Here is a 15,064-nt window from a genome sequence, read left to right on the forward strand (position 1 = left end):
ATCTTATATTGGTAATATACACACGTCTCGAACTGCAGAGCATTTCGGTCGCTCAACTGGAACCGGTCCCGCCCTCCAGCAATATCTCGCTAGAAAACGATCCTCCCAGGTCTGTCAGCGTCGATGTCCCTCATCCTTAGGCTGTATAAGAGTTTTACGGTATGAAGAAAAAACAACTCACCGTATTTAAAGTCAATTTCGTTACAATGATGTTGGCAGATCAGTACTTGCTTAAGCTCTGATTATGATTCGAGATTACTTCGAAACCTCAACCTATAAACAAGTATTTCATTAGACTGTGAGAATTTTCTCTCTCTCTCTCTCTCCCTACTATCACACGAGACCGAGCTTGGCCTCCACCACAGAGGAGACACGAGACACCGATCAAGGAAGTATCGGTAATAATGAAGGGTACTATAATCTATAAAAAGTTGGTATATCATGTTGAAATGGACGGGTATGAAGAAGAATCAACAATGTGAGTGGTTTTTTTTTTTCTTTTAACCAGTCAGCTTTTGAATTAAACAAAGGATATAGAATTAGAAAATGTAGAGGGTTAGGTTATCGACGTATAAACAAAGAATGAGACGACGAAGAAGGCTATCCGAGGCAAATGGCTGTTGGCGGGGGAGTAAGAATTCTAACCAGCACTTGTGGAGCGTCAGACACACATGTTCAAGCTTCTAAGGGATCCAGAAACGTCTCTCAAGGTCAGCATTATAATAAGTTCAACTATTCAGGTAAAGGACATGGCGGTGTTGACAGTGTGGCCTAGATACTTAGAGCGGTACTGCCATCGGCCGAGCCTTACGTCCCAACGGCTGAGCCGACTAACCTGCTGGTTTTGGTAGGCGGTTACAGTGATGAAGGTGGTCTCAGGGAAGGTTGCGTGGAGGGATCGCCGTGGGTCTACGAGGCGCGGCAGCTCCGTCCAGGTGGCGCCCGCGTCCACCTCCTGCAGCCACACCCGCGGAACGTACTTTTGCATGGAGTGAAGGACGATCTGTAGACACACAGATAACCAGGCTTAGATTGGATTGGATTATAATATTTAGGCTTATAAGCCAAGCACTCGAGCATCTAAGGGTATTCAGCGCTCTTAATACAATTTAGAATATTCTATCATAGAAATTAATTCTAAGTCACACAAATGACCAATTCCAGGTGTGATAGACCAAGAAGGAAAGAACGGAAAGCATAGAAGAAAAAATAGTCTACATGTGTTCGTCTGAGAGCTTAAGCTTGACCTTTGCAGCATGGTTAAACCTATCAGGGAAAGGAAAATCCCCTCTGCCATAGCTCAAGGTATCACTGCTCCACACAAACCACACCACCGCGTTAAGATCCATGTAGATCGAGGGGTACCAGGTTTAGAGGTACTCTCACAGTGGCTACTGTAGCCATAGCCTGATACAGTTAAACATCCTGGAGAGTGCGCCAAGGGCTTAACGAATTTCGGCTGAAAACATGGATGAAGTCCTGCTGATAAGAAGAAATGAACTAAAGAAAAGAATCTAATGAATAAGATATGATGAAGATGAGAAAATTAACAAAGATTATGCATAAAGAAGTAACCGTTTTTGGAAACTATTAATAGGAAATAAATGTAGCGCACGATTATTGAATGGAGAGCGTTGGTAATTTTGGGCAGAAAAGTCTTGATCATTCAGAGAAAACACGCAATAAGTATGTTGGGTCTCTCAAGTCCAGGAAAAGAGGAAGGACAATGGTCCAAGTACTATTTATAATCACAGTGAAACTGTGGAGCTAAATATGTTTGCATTTAGGATCCGCACTCTCTACCGCAAAGTGCGATGAAGATCTTACAAATTGTCTATTTGCCGTCACTCAAGGAACGTACAAATGACGATTTTCGTACGTTAGGAGGAACTTGATGGTTTTGGCGCGAACGGGACCCTAGCAGAGGTAAGGGCTCAAAGTTGGTCATGTAAACACCTTTGCTCCCACCCCTTTCTGAAGCCCACACCAACACGCCACAACTATCAGATTTAAACTTTAAAATAAGCGCCATAATAATGAGATTTCACAGTATCATAATTCTTAAAAAATCCTCAATTACAGAACCGTCGGTGAGACGTAGCAAAGGTTTGTTATCTGTTGCTATCTTGAAGTCTCCAGCTTATCTGTCGTCTTCATCAGCGGCACCTGTCATCCTCGCTCCTCTGACATTAATGAGGCTTCTGCAGATAACGTGGCGGCCAGCAGCGCTCGTCAAGTCTGCCTACAGATAGCAGCCAAGACACCCAGTCTCTACGGAAAGTGTAGATGCTCAAACTTTACCTTTTCAGCAAGGGTTGGCCAAGCAGGGAGGGATACCTTAGCTGTCCCCTTAGTAATGCTCCCCGACGGTGATATAAATGAATCATTCCGGTGGCATCTACAGACATGGTATTAGAAAACTGTAAAAGAACGATCTCCAGGTGTCTCGGGGTCATTCCTCAAGTGGCTGCGTTTGAGGAGCGATAAGGAGGCAGGGATCTGCCAGTGTTGTGTGGGGGCCGGTGGTCCATCACTCACCGCCCCACACACCACTGGTACGGACGATCTACCAGTATGGTAGAGAAAGAATTACGTTTCCTTGGGGATGATAGGAAAGGTTTCTGAATTGAGAATTATCACATATAAACTTTTTGTTTTATCAATACAACGAATAGGTGTTCAAACACTCCCATTTATTGTTCTCCAGTGTATCATCGTCTCTACTGATGATTTCTCCGAGTGTTATTCTCTCCATTGGTTCTTCATCCTGGTACAAGTGAAAATATTGTATTAGGTTCGAGGATACAGATCTCAGTTTAGGTTACCAAGCGGAGTGGTAGGAGACCTTGCAGATCTGAAAATCAGTACACTTCTGGAGGTCAGATGATGAACACAGGAAGGTCAGGTGATGTCAAGTGGCGCTATCACCAGGTCTGACTACGTGCACGCTGTGCCACACACCACCGACATCCTGTGTATAAGAAGCAGCAAAGGCCTACCAATACTCTTTACTTAAGTGTCTAACAAGATTCTCCCCCGCTATGTCATAATGCATCTCCATCTCATGTTTTCAGGTCTGACCTACCCCTACCTCGACCCACCATATGTTCACTTGTTTACTCACCCATCATTGCCCATAAACATCCTACGATCGTAATCGCTATCCCGCGCACATAAACATTATTACGAACTCACAGATTTTTTCAGATTTCGTAAATATTACCCCTCATGTACACAAAAATTTCTACGCTCATAATCAATTCCAGGTTCATGAACATTTCTCACGATGCTAAACATTTTCCCCAGCGATCATACACATTCCCCAAGTGAAACATTTCTCCAAGCTGATAAGCATTTTCCAAACCCATAAACATTCTCCCTTGTGTTATCAAACATCTTAAATGACCCTAAATCATTCCCTACGCTTATAGACATGTCCAGACTTATTTCATGACGGATGAACGGCTAATCTTTCATTTCATAAGATTACCAACATCAGTTACATTTCTCAAGTAGGAATTGTAATTCCCAACTTCAATGAGGGGAATTTAAGTTCTCAGATACCTATAGTGCACGCGAGACGGATTCCTCCATTTATAAGTATAAAGAGATGATATCACTTTTAACATAACATTGTATTCCCATTTTTATGAAATTTCAAATCAAAAAGGTAAAAGTAGGAACAAATCTTGAAGCAAGATGAAAATGCTGAGGTATACAAATATGTTGTTTGGTGACTGATCTGCTTCTTGTAATTTACCTACGACCAAAAATATCTATCTGTAGCCATTTTTTACCTCGATGAAGTTTACGTTAACCAGATACAAGCACTATTAGTAAGAGAAGATTCGTGTTGGTCAAAATTGAATTTGTACTGACCTCATTACTCACAGCCAATGATTGTTTACACTATTCTTTAGTACAGGGGACTTACTACAAATGATTGTTCTCATAGGCAACTTGTTGATTAAAGGGTATTTCAGTTATCAATTGACAATATAGTTATCTGCTCGTAGAAGCTTATTGCTTACCAGAATTTATCGTTGTATAAAGTTTTTATATGGCGACCGGCACGGCATGGACAAATGCCCTAATCATGGCTTCTCGGCCGAGAGCATAAAAAGACAGAAAAAATAAATAAAGATGGTGTTTGTTAAAGAAAGGCAACAGGATGAGGGAAAGAACGAAATTCCACAGATTCGCATTTCGGGGAAAGTTATAACGTTCGATTCTCGTGTGGCAAGTCGTCAAACAGAAACTATGGGAAGCAAACAAAAATATATCAGTGACGAGCTTACTGCAAAGCAGATATTACTCTGGTTATAGGTAACCGCTTGCCAGAATTCACTGTACTACATACAGCTAAGGATCTTAACATAGATAGTTTCCTTTTCATCCAGGTTTACAGCTACATAGATGGAGTCCAGCACTTAGAATCATTCCTGTTAGTAAAGATTCGCCGTCACTTTGGCAGCATCGTTCCTTTTAAGTCTATACAATCAAGCACTATTTTCAGTTTCAGAAATGTTCACAAAAATAATCCCTGGATCTTTGTTCACTTTTTAAATCAGTAATGACATCATGTGTCAGAGAATCTTGAACTGAAGAAACCATTTCACGCCAGCTTCTCAATGGTGAAGTTGTGAAATCTGTGGAGACGGTAATTGTTTTTTTTTTCGTTCGGACTTCTGTTTAACATATTTCAAAGGCATTATGCGACCAAGAGCTCTATAATCTAATATTTCAAGTCACTGCAGTAGCCAGCTAGGCTTAAAGTCTGGTTCTGTTTGCTCCTTCTTGGGTCTTACGAAGGCGAGTGTGTTTATTCCAACAGCTGATAGCGGTATGGTGACACCGTGTACGATAACGATAAAAACGGGAGCAGATAACGCCTTCCCTGTGAACACTACTAGGGTGAAAACACTGAGGATACGATAAGACACTTTCGGCTTAATGGCTGCTGCAGCAGAGTGAGATACGGATGTCTAGCTGAGGGTGTGAACCTCGCCCTGGCTGCTACCATGGCGCCTGGCGGGTGCCAACCTATCGCTGACCATCTCTACCTGTCCCCCTTCACCCTCATTATTGTCGTCGGACGATTATATAAGAAACATCGTGATAGTGATTTATGCTGTTCCATTTCCGGTTAGTTTAGGTTAGTCCAGGCCAGGAAGATTATAGATAGATTTCAGTCTGGCTTTAGCCGGAGGATCCCGAAGTGACTTGCAAACTGCGCGGTAAGGTGTCAAAGAGCTGTAGGTCTGGTTTTTTTTTTTTTTTTTTTAGGTATGTTTGAAAGATTTCTTAAGTGTTACGGCGCATGTGAAATCTACTTTCATAACTCCTGGTATGGTGTGTGTCTGGTATATGCAAGACACTGTAAAACGCATTGGGGAATATAAGACAAAAACGCAAGTTGCTCAGAATTCTTCAAGCAAGCGTGTTCTAACGACGCCCAATAAAGTTTCAACGGGAAAATCATATTTGTTGATGTCGGTGATTATTCTGGAAATGCGTCATCCTCAGATCCCGTCTTCGTGTTATGTCAAAATGGATAAATTTGAAATGCCAGTTAAAGGAACAGAAATTCGGTACATCGCAGTGAGGGCAGAGACGCCTTTCATTTACATTTTAAGACACGATAAGTGACTCAACGAGAATGAAGTTTAAACCAGGAGTGTTCATGTCCAACAACAGCACCAACGAAGATTAGTATGAATAATCAGAAAAATATACAGTACTGAGGCAGAATGTTATTACACTGTTATTGTTTCTCCTGTAGGATTTGATGATCAGAATTTGCAACGGTATCTCTTACCCATGATTCACTTTGTTGATAGATGATATGCATTTCTTGATCCAAGAATGTATATCCATTGCTTTGCCGCAAAATGGGTAAGATTCACTTTGTTTATAGATGATGTGTATTTCTTGATCCAAGAATGTATATCCATTGCTTTGCCGCAAAATGGGTAAGATTCACTTTGTTTATAGATGATGTGTATTTCTTGATCCAAGAATGTATATGCATTGCTTTGCCGCAAAATGGGTAAGATTCACTTTGTTTATAGATGATGTGTATTTCTTGATCCAAGAATGTATATCCATTGCTTTGCCGCAAATATGTAAAATATCATTAAATACCAAGACGGTAAGACCTTTTAAGCAAAACTGGTTTAATGTTTGTCCTTTAAACAGAAATGTTTGAGTTATTCAACTTACTATTTTACCCAGAAAGCGAAAGAAACCTGGACATAGCAACATGGACTTGTTGCTACAGGTGAAGGTCGGCCGAGCGGAGTGCGGAAACCCGACGACTAAGGCTGCGAGGCAGAGGTTGGCGGACTGTGTAGGCGATACCGATCGATAACGGATGCTGTTGATATGACAAGTTTTCAACTGGACGTCGATAAACACCCGTCTTTGGGAGTGTGAACCACACCTCCGTCAGGCATTCGGTGTTGTTGATACCACAAACATATGAACGCCGTACACAAGAGGACGTTAGTTTACGCTAAACAAGAAACGTGTTGGGAGAATGAATGGAAGTGCTGTCATGGTGACATGTTTGGGTTGTCTCGGTCGGTAAGTGTATTGATGGCCTGAGTATCTAAAAGAGTGCTTTAACTGTTCTGAGTGACAAGCAGGTGGCTCAAAGCAGTTAGTCAGGGTATGGTGATAGCTCTAATTGACTCTTGGTAGAGTTGAATGCGTGGTGATGGCTTGTTTCTCTTTAGTAAAATGACATGAATTAAGCATATGAAGACCCGCGCAGCGAGGTAGCGTCATGAAGAGACAAAGAATGGTCTCGTTTGCCCTCATTCAATCTCTAGCTGTCAGTCTTATTTGAATGTTATGAAAAACCTTGACGTTTGAAAGTGACTTTAATATTTTGCCAACCTACTCATACAAAATTTACCTAATCTACAGCAAATAATTCGAGATTTTTGGTTCCGATTTCATCCTTAGCCAAAGAATTTTTTTTTTTTACCTCACCGAGCTTAATCTAACTCACACTAACTAGAATGATGAAAGTTCCTATATCGTGGAATTAACTATCTAATTATTTGCCTGCCTGATATAATCCATTTTGCATACGATTAAAAAGAGAGCAGTTCCAAGTCTGGTTAGAGTTGGTCTTAAAGTTAAGGGACCCAGTTCAACAGTAGAGCTTCTCCAGCAAAAGGCATGACAGCATTCGTAGGTATGCCATGGCTAGGATTATGAAAGGTAATTTGATAAGTCGAACACTAAATTGGTAAATCGAACTAATTATCATGTCCTTGACGCTTGGGGCCCGAAGAGCTTATCTCGCTCTGCTGATAACTGACCCCAAGATTGTTACATTGGCGATAGCTCAACCTCGTGACTAAGAGTGGTCATACCGAGGTCAAGATCACCTCAGTCACTGTTGGCCATCCCTGACTCTAAGATCAATGAGTAACGAAGGTATTAACAAGTATTTGAGATTGTTACGTATGCTGTGAGGGAGGTGATGGTTTGGGGTGCTAGGTTGGGTTGGTCTCGGTCGCGGGTGTGTGGGAAAGTTATGTGTTGTCGGGTGCTGCGAGATAGTAGCCCAGTCTGTAAGGAGCCGCGCTGAGAACCCCGATGACTGGCTGGTATGCAGGTGGCCACCTGTATGCAGAATGGCTATCGACCTGAACTGTGACCACTACTCTGCAGCGCGGCCATCGGAGAGCACTGGAGGAGGGTCTTCGTTCTGTTGTGCGACCACCATCAGCCTGTAAAGTTGCCACTTATACTGTGGCTATCATCCTGCACTGTTGATATTAGCTCGCACTATGGCCAATGGCTTACAAGGATGCTCATTCCCCGATACTGTAGCCACATCCTGAACTTTGTCCTTACGCCTGCTCTTCCTAGTCAATGAGATCAACGCTAACTTGGCATCACTCACTTGTCAAATACATTAAGCAGTTTTTCTTGACTTGCTGATATCTGTGATTATCTATTGAAAATCCAATTTTCTAAGCAAGGCGCTTTCAAGTGGCCGATAGCAGGCAATCTAACCTCTCCACTCCTCCGGGCGGACTGTAAGACCTTACAGGTCTATATTGTAGAATTCTTTCAGGAAATATAGCCTCGTCCCAGGTCTGTATGGTTTTGGCCCATACTACAGACTTCTCAGCCTGATTATAAAACAACCTCTTGGTTCTAATGTCCTGACCTGAGTTGTACAGATTTGTTCCACAAGTCAATACACCTCATTGCTGCCCCAGAGCATTGTAATGACTATAATATTCCGATAGTTCTGAACTTGTCTGTGTAAGTTTTTTTTTTTTTTTTGTTCCTGGGTAATAGGTGTTATTTTCTCATCGATTGTCTAAAAAGTATAGAAAATGGGTGATTCTCTTGAAACTTTGCTTTTATGATCAGGACAGTGATATTTTGAAATTTACTTATTTTTCAGAACATTCTAAATAGATTCAATGCCGAGTAGCTGATATAGAATTTTCTAAAGTTTCCGGTAATACAGATAGTAGAGAGGGTGGAAAACGTTGTAGATCCAGATTACATTCAGCGTTGCAGCTGAGGAGAGAAACTCATACTACCCTAATCAAAAAGACCTCAACGAGTTGATCAGAGATCTTGGTCTGAAAGTCCAAAGCCGAGCTTCTGATGTCTAGGCTCAAGCAGTAGAACTTGGACGAGTGTGCAAATCGCAGATTAGGTGAAGAGTCACCTAGGTTTTTCCAGCTTCTTCGCCCATCAAGATGGGCTCTGCTTCTGCACACAGTGTAACCAGTCTGTTTGAGGCAATCGGAATCACCTGTAACCCGAACGAGTGGCGTCTCTACTGACCTGACAGCTCATACAGGAGCCTCGAAGCCGTGCTGCTCCAGAACGGGAACAAGCGCCCGTCTCTTCCCCTGGCTCACTCGGTGCACCTCAAAGAATACAACAGTGACAAGACCTTGCTAGACGCCTCGAAGTATGATGAATACAGCTGGAAGGTTATCGGAGACTTCAAAATGGTGACAGTCATAATGGGTTTCCAAGGCGGTTTTATCCAATTTCCTTGCTATCTTTGCCTTTGGGACAGCAGGGATACCGCGGCGCACTACCACAGGCAGGTCTGGTCACAGCGGACCGAATTCTCCATGGGAATGAACAACGTCAAGTGGGAGCCACTGATGGAACCCCGGAAGGCGTTGATGCCACCACTGCACATAAAATTAGGCCTTATGAAACAATTCGTCACAGCTCTAGATAAGGAGCCTGCAGCCTTCAAGTACCTTCAAGACTTTTTCCTTAAGCTGTCTGAGGCAAAGGTTAAATAAAGCCTGTGTCTTCGTCGGACCACAGATAAAGATCCTGGAGTGCAAGGAATTCCCCAGTAGGAAGGAAGGAGACAGCAACTTTGTTCAGCTTTGTCCCAGTGGCTCGAGGCTTCCTGGGCAATCTCAAGGCCGAAAACTATGTGGAGCTGGTTAAGACTATGGTGAAGAACTACAGCAAAATGGGCTGCAGGGAGTCCCTCAAAGTCCACATCTTTGACGGTCATCTTGATAAATTCAAGATCATGGAAGTGTATTCGGAGAAGCAAGGCGAGCGCTTCCACCAGGATACTCTGGACTTTGAACGCCGTTACTAGGAACATATAACGGGAACATGATGGGAGATTATATTTGGAGTCTGATTCGTGAAAGCGATTTACAGTGTAATCGTAAATCTCGAAAAACTACTCATTTAAATCTTCTGTGATCACTTTTGTTTAACATCAGTGTAAATACATGTTAATTTTGATTCATATGTTATTTTTCTATGAATGAAAATGTGTAAGTACTCCCGTTGTCCAACCGGAAATAGGTGAATATCAAAATATCATTGTCCTGGTCACAGAAGCAAAGTTTGAAGGGAATGATAGCATTTTTCTCTACTTTTAACGCATAGGCAACTAGGAAATAACACTTACTAGCCAAGAACAAAAATTGTTACACAGTGAATTATACAAGTATAACAAACACCTCACGAGAGAGAGAGAAAAAAAAATGGATAAGAACTTCGGCAGCGTAGAGGAAACACGGGTTCATGAGATAATGCAATTTCAGTACTGAAAAGCAAAACGGATGGGTTTAAGGGATACGTATAGCTGTATAATATTTGATAGGAGAACGACAGTGGTTGTAAGATTTAAGTCACCAACAAACATCATTATGTTCGAATTAGGACAGATTGATCTGTAACTTCTAAAAACATTTCCGATTCAGATTTGAGGTTATACTATTATATGAGCCTTTCTGTCGTCTGAACGAGACGAAAACACAAGAGTCTCATGCCAATAGGATTTAAGTGCAAGACAAACATTACTGCCCTTGTAAAGTAGTTACAGCGACCAAGTTAGGCTGGGTTACCCTAACTAAACTATCAGAATATTAGACCAGTGTGACCGAACCAATCTGATCATGCTTGGTTGTTGTTGAAATAAGACAAAATCTCGACATTCTGTCTACATGCAAAGCAGTCGGCGTGCAGGTCTATAACGAACGGCATGCTGTTGATGCAAGTTAGCCTGTTATAAAGTCTAATCAAACTGCTTGATTGCGTATGTATGACTGGATGCGCTCGATGTCCTCTTATCCTGATGAGACACTCGCTCTATTATCGCAATTTCCCATACGATGTTCCGACTCTCATGTAGTACACCAGACCAGTTATACAGGGATTCACATGGTAGACATGACAACTTTGATACTCAAATGGTCAAGTTGCAGTCGCAACAAAGATTAGACGAACAAATCACGACACTGGAAAAAACACCCGCCAGCAAGCATCCGTAGCAAAACTAATTTCCCAGACGATATCCTCGTTCTTACCTGACCCTTGGTCTCGCGCGTTTTGTTGTTGGTTAGTTTGAGCCTGTCGAAGGCTACAGCAGGGGCGGCCATCCACTGTACGCCTGTGGCAGGTGAGTCTGGGTGGATGTAAGGTGGCTGCTCACCCATTGGCTCACCCGTTCCAGCAACCATCCAACGGGAACTGTCGGTAATCACAACAATGTGACAGCGTTAGTGAACATAGTGAAAGATAAACCCAGAGATAGTGTCCATTTACCCACATACATGATTTTAGTAAATGATCAATGAGAAAGTACAACTAAGTTATGGTAAGAAAACGACAATGTGCATCTACCATCATAGGCCTGGTGACATAGCCCTGGATATACAGATAGCTAGATATTCATAAACTGTGGGAGATGGACATGGTGCAAACTAAGATTATAAATAAGGGTGAGACAAAGGAACAGTGAACTGACCTGGGATAGACGTATCTGTAACGGCGTGTGTCGACGGCCACCATATCAAGGTAGACCATGTAAGTCTTCTCTGGGTCTAGGCCGCGGAGCCTCACCTTGACCACTGGGAACATACGCCTGAGGAAAACATACGCCCAGCTGCATTAATGTCTGCATATTCATTGTGAACATGAGCATATAAATCACGGTAATAATATAATGATGATAATGGAAAATGAGTGGTAGGTTAGTCAGGAAAATGACGGACCCAATGTGAAGGGTATAGGTCGACGGGCGGGAAATAACATGCGTAACATTACTGGGAGAGATTAACGGGCGTGTTCCATTGGTAAAGCCTGACGGGCAAGGATACCCGGTGAAAGGTGACGGGTAACGACTGACGAGCGGGAAGTAATATGGAAGGCGACGGACGGAGGTGATGAAGAGAATGTCAGCCAAGGAGGTTTCCGTTAACACATTTCTGTTTTTATCATGATATTAAGGGATACCTATAATATTCCGAAAGCATCGGTATTGCGAAATAGGAAAAAAAAAAATGGTATCGAATAGCCTAAACTCATGGAAACATGCCGAATATAACCTAACCTTTTTATTGGGTGTTTACCTAATTCCAGATTGTATCGGCTACGTTATGTTTTGATGCCTTAAAAAACTCTGACTCACCTGCCATTCTTTGTGATGATCATCTCTGTTGAGAGTAGGTGGAACTTGGTCCACAGCTCCTGTTGAAGGAGGTGTATATTATGGCTGTCTCGACCTTCCGCAACGCTTTCCTGGCCAGCCCATCCGACGCCCAAGCTGACCGCCTGCGGGAACACCTGGAAACAGTAAAGAGGCAAAGGTGGGTTTTCTTACATCAAACATTAAAGAGAACTATTTTAACAATGTGGTCTGAGGATTTTCACTTGTGATGGCTTTCAATACTTTCAGTTAATTCATTACCCACTAAACTTACGGTCTCAAATATAAACATGTGACACCAAAATAGAATATGCTAAAAGCTATGATACAGTTTACGAGTACAAAATATGTCTACGGGTCTTTGTACAAACTAATGAAGAAAATACAAGTAGCGCAATGCAAACGATACAGACGATTATGAAAAATACAACATGGGTCTTATGAAAATATACATACGTGCAAAACGATCTCTTACAAAGACCATTTTCTTGAAATCATTCGCGTTCTTAGAAGTAATGGTTGCCGTTACACTATTTCTTTCAATACATTCTTATCATGCCTACACAAATGAAGACTGAATATAGAATTATTATTTTCAGATGATAAATTTACCACTAATAGGAACATTGTGAAATAACTACATTGTAATAAGATTATCTTTACGATGAGGGAAGTGTCTCAGTGCTTAGTGTATTGTTAGACTCCTCCCATAGCTAGTTCTTTCACGTCAAAGACCATGAATGTGGTCTATGCGAGTCGACATTCCCAGAAATTTAGAGCAATCTCAAAAAATCAGTGACACGTCGTTCCAAATGATGTGCAGTAGCGGTTTGCTCGCCTTCCCGTCACCCGGCTGCCAGTCGCAAAGCTGACGTCGTACGAATATTTTTGCTACTGCAGATGACGGTCTCTAGCAACTTGTGATGATTTCGAAGAGTAATCGATCTCAGATAAGCTAAAGAGATTATTCAAATAAGTATTTTCTTTTTGTAAGTGCTTTTTCCTAGAACAGACGCAGCACCAAAGTTTCTTAGGCTACGACTTAGTGGCACTAAACACCTCGGGTTAAACTACCGTTCCATTGTGTTCGACCTTTTGTTTTGATATGTTCATTTCACTACTAACCTGCCACTCCGCAACTCCTGCTGGCGACTTGGATGAAAAAGTTTCCTCCCTGAAATGGTGCTGAGGAAGTGGGGCTGCTGGGTTGTCGGTGTTAGTCAGGACTGGAGTTCGACACCTGCTTTGGCATATGGCGCTGATTGAGGAGTGCGACAAGCTTACCCGTCCTGCTCCCTCCTCTGGGTTGGGTGGTGGCGACGCTGTGGAACAGGCCGGTCCGAATGGTCAGGGAGTTGTTGCATTACATAACTGGGCATTTCCACCTTCCATGTTTGATTTTATAATCTTTGTCTCTAAATATTCAGTTTTTCACTGATAGGATAAACGTACTGTAAATTTGCTAATCGAAAGAAGTTTGTGGTTTAATACAGAGAAAAAAAGATAAAAGGTATTACATTTTGACAATTATCGTACCAGAAGACACGATGGAAGCGATGACTTACTACTACAACTCTCAACGTCCACTACCAACTCTCATCGTCTGTGTACTCGTCGTTGACTGGGGATGCCTGGGATGACTGTACCATTCTACCATCCCCTGCAACCTGCGCTACTTGGGAAACACCTGCATCCCAGTGGCTAAGGTTTTTCTCCTGTTTTGTCAACACACTGGGGTTTGTCCGACGCAACGTCGGCGTCGCCCCAAACTTGCTCTCCAACATTGCAGCTTGCTGCTTCTCTTGCGAGGTTACTTCCACACAAGTGTTTTGCGTTTCAGTCATGGGATGGGTGTCCTCAGTAGCGGCGTCCTCTGCAGGGGTCTCCTTAGGTGCGTCCTCGTTCACCTGGTGTTGGAGCTGCTCACCTGCCTTACTCTCCTCGCTTGGGCTGGTGAGCAGCGCCTGCACGCTGAAGGCGGCAGCTCGGGAACTCAACATCCGCCTCTAAAGTGGACACGAACCACGGTGAGTAACAGCAAAACATAAACTGAGCAAAAGTGTCTATAATGCAGTCGTTAGCGAAAAATGAACTACCACCCCTTTCAAGGGAACAAGGATTCCAATAGGTAAAGGTACATACATTTGGGTATATGTCATTGCGGAGATAGCCAATAGTAGTATATATATATATATATATATATATATTATATATATATATATATATATATATATATATATATATATATATATATGTGTGTGTGTGTGTGTGTGTGCTACGTGTCATTAGATCTCACACATGAACAATTTACTACTGTTGAGATACTGAAGTCTTATGAATAAAGTATGACAAATTGATGTGTTTTTACGTTAAAGATAAAAGTGACTCGAGTTTTGAAACAAAGGGATTCTTTAAACGTTAATCAAGTGTATCTATGTTGATGCATTAAATGATTTTTGATAGGTAATGGTCCTCAAACCATAGCAACTGAGGCCCTAATCAAGGCCATTCCGTTAATATATATATATATATATATATATATATATATATATATATATATATATATATATATATATATATATATAGAGAGAGAGAGAGAGAGAGAGAGAGAGAGAGAGAGAGATGCTCTGTGGAAGGTATTAAGAATATATGGTGTGGGAGGCAAGTTGTTAGAAGCAGTGAAAAGTTTTTATCGAGGATGTAAGGCATGTGTACGTGTAGGAAGAGAGGAAAGTGATTGGTTCTCAGTGAATGTAGGTTTGCGGCAGGGGTGTGTGATGTCTCCATGGTTGTTTAATTTGTTTATGGATGGGGTTGTTAGGGAGGTGAATGCAAGAGTTTTGGAAAGAGGGGCAAGTATGAAGTCTGTTGGGGATGAGAGAGCTTGGGAAGTGAGTCAGTTGTTGTTCGCTGATGATACAGCGCTGGTGGCTGATTCATGTGAGAAACTGCAGAAGCTGGTGACTGAGTTTGGTAAAGTGTGTGAAAGAAGAAAGTTAAGAGTAAATGTGAATAAGAGCAAGGTTATTAGGTACAGTAGGGTTGAGGGTCAAGTCAATTGGGAGGTGAGTTTGAATGGAGAAAAACTGGAGGAAGTGAAGT

The 15,064-nt window shown here is 42.1% G+C and overlaps 1 protein-coding gene across 1 annotated transcript in view; it reads right to left on the minus strand.

Annotated features, from left to right (window-relative positions):
* The window catches only part of LOC139760058 (uncharacterized), a 28,092-nt gene that overhangs the window by 10,585 nt on the left and 2,443 nt on the right, over positions 1-15,064 (minus strand). The window contains 7 exon segments of the mRNA XM_071682827.1: positions 836-1,003; positions 10,842-11,004; positions 11,282-11,398; positions 11,945-12,099; positions 13,088-13,284; positions 13,528-13,560; positions 13,563-13,968. Coding sequence (XP_071538928.1) covers positions 836-1,003; positions 10,842-11,004; positions 11,282-11,398; positions 11,945-12,099; positions 13,088-13,284; positions 13,528-13,560; positions 13,563-13,962 — 1,233 coding nt within the window. The 5' untranslated portion in view covers positions 13,963-13,968.

The sequence above is a fragment of the Panulirus ornatus genome, chromosome 35 (genome assembly GCF_036320965.1).
Source record: "Panulirus ornatus isolate Po-2019 chromosome 35, ASM3632096v1, whole genome shotgun sequence".
NCBI classification, from domain to species: Eukaryota; Metazoa; Arthropoda; class Malacostraca; order Decapoda; family Palinuridae; genus Panulirus; species Panulirus ornatus.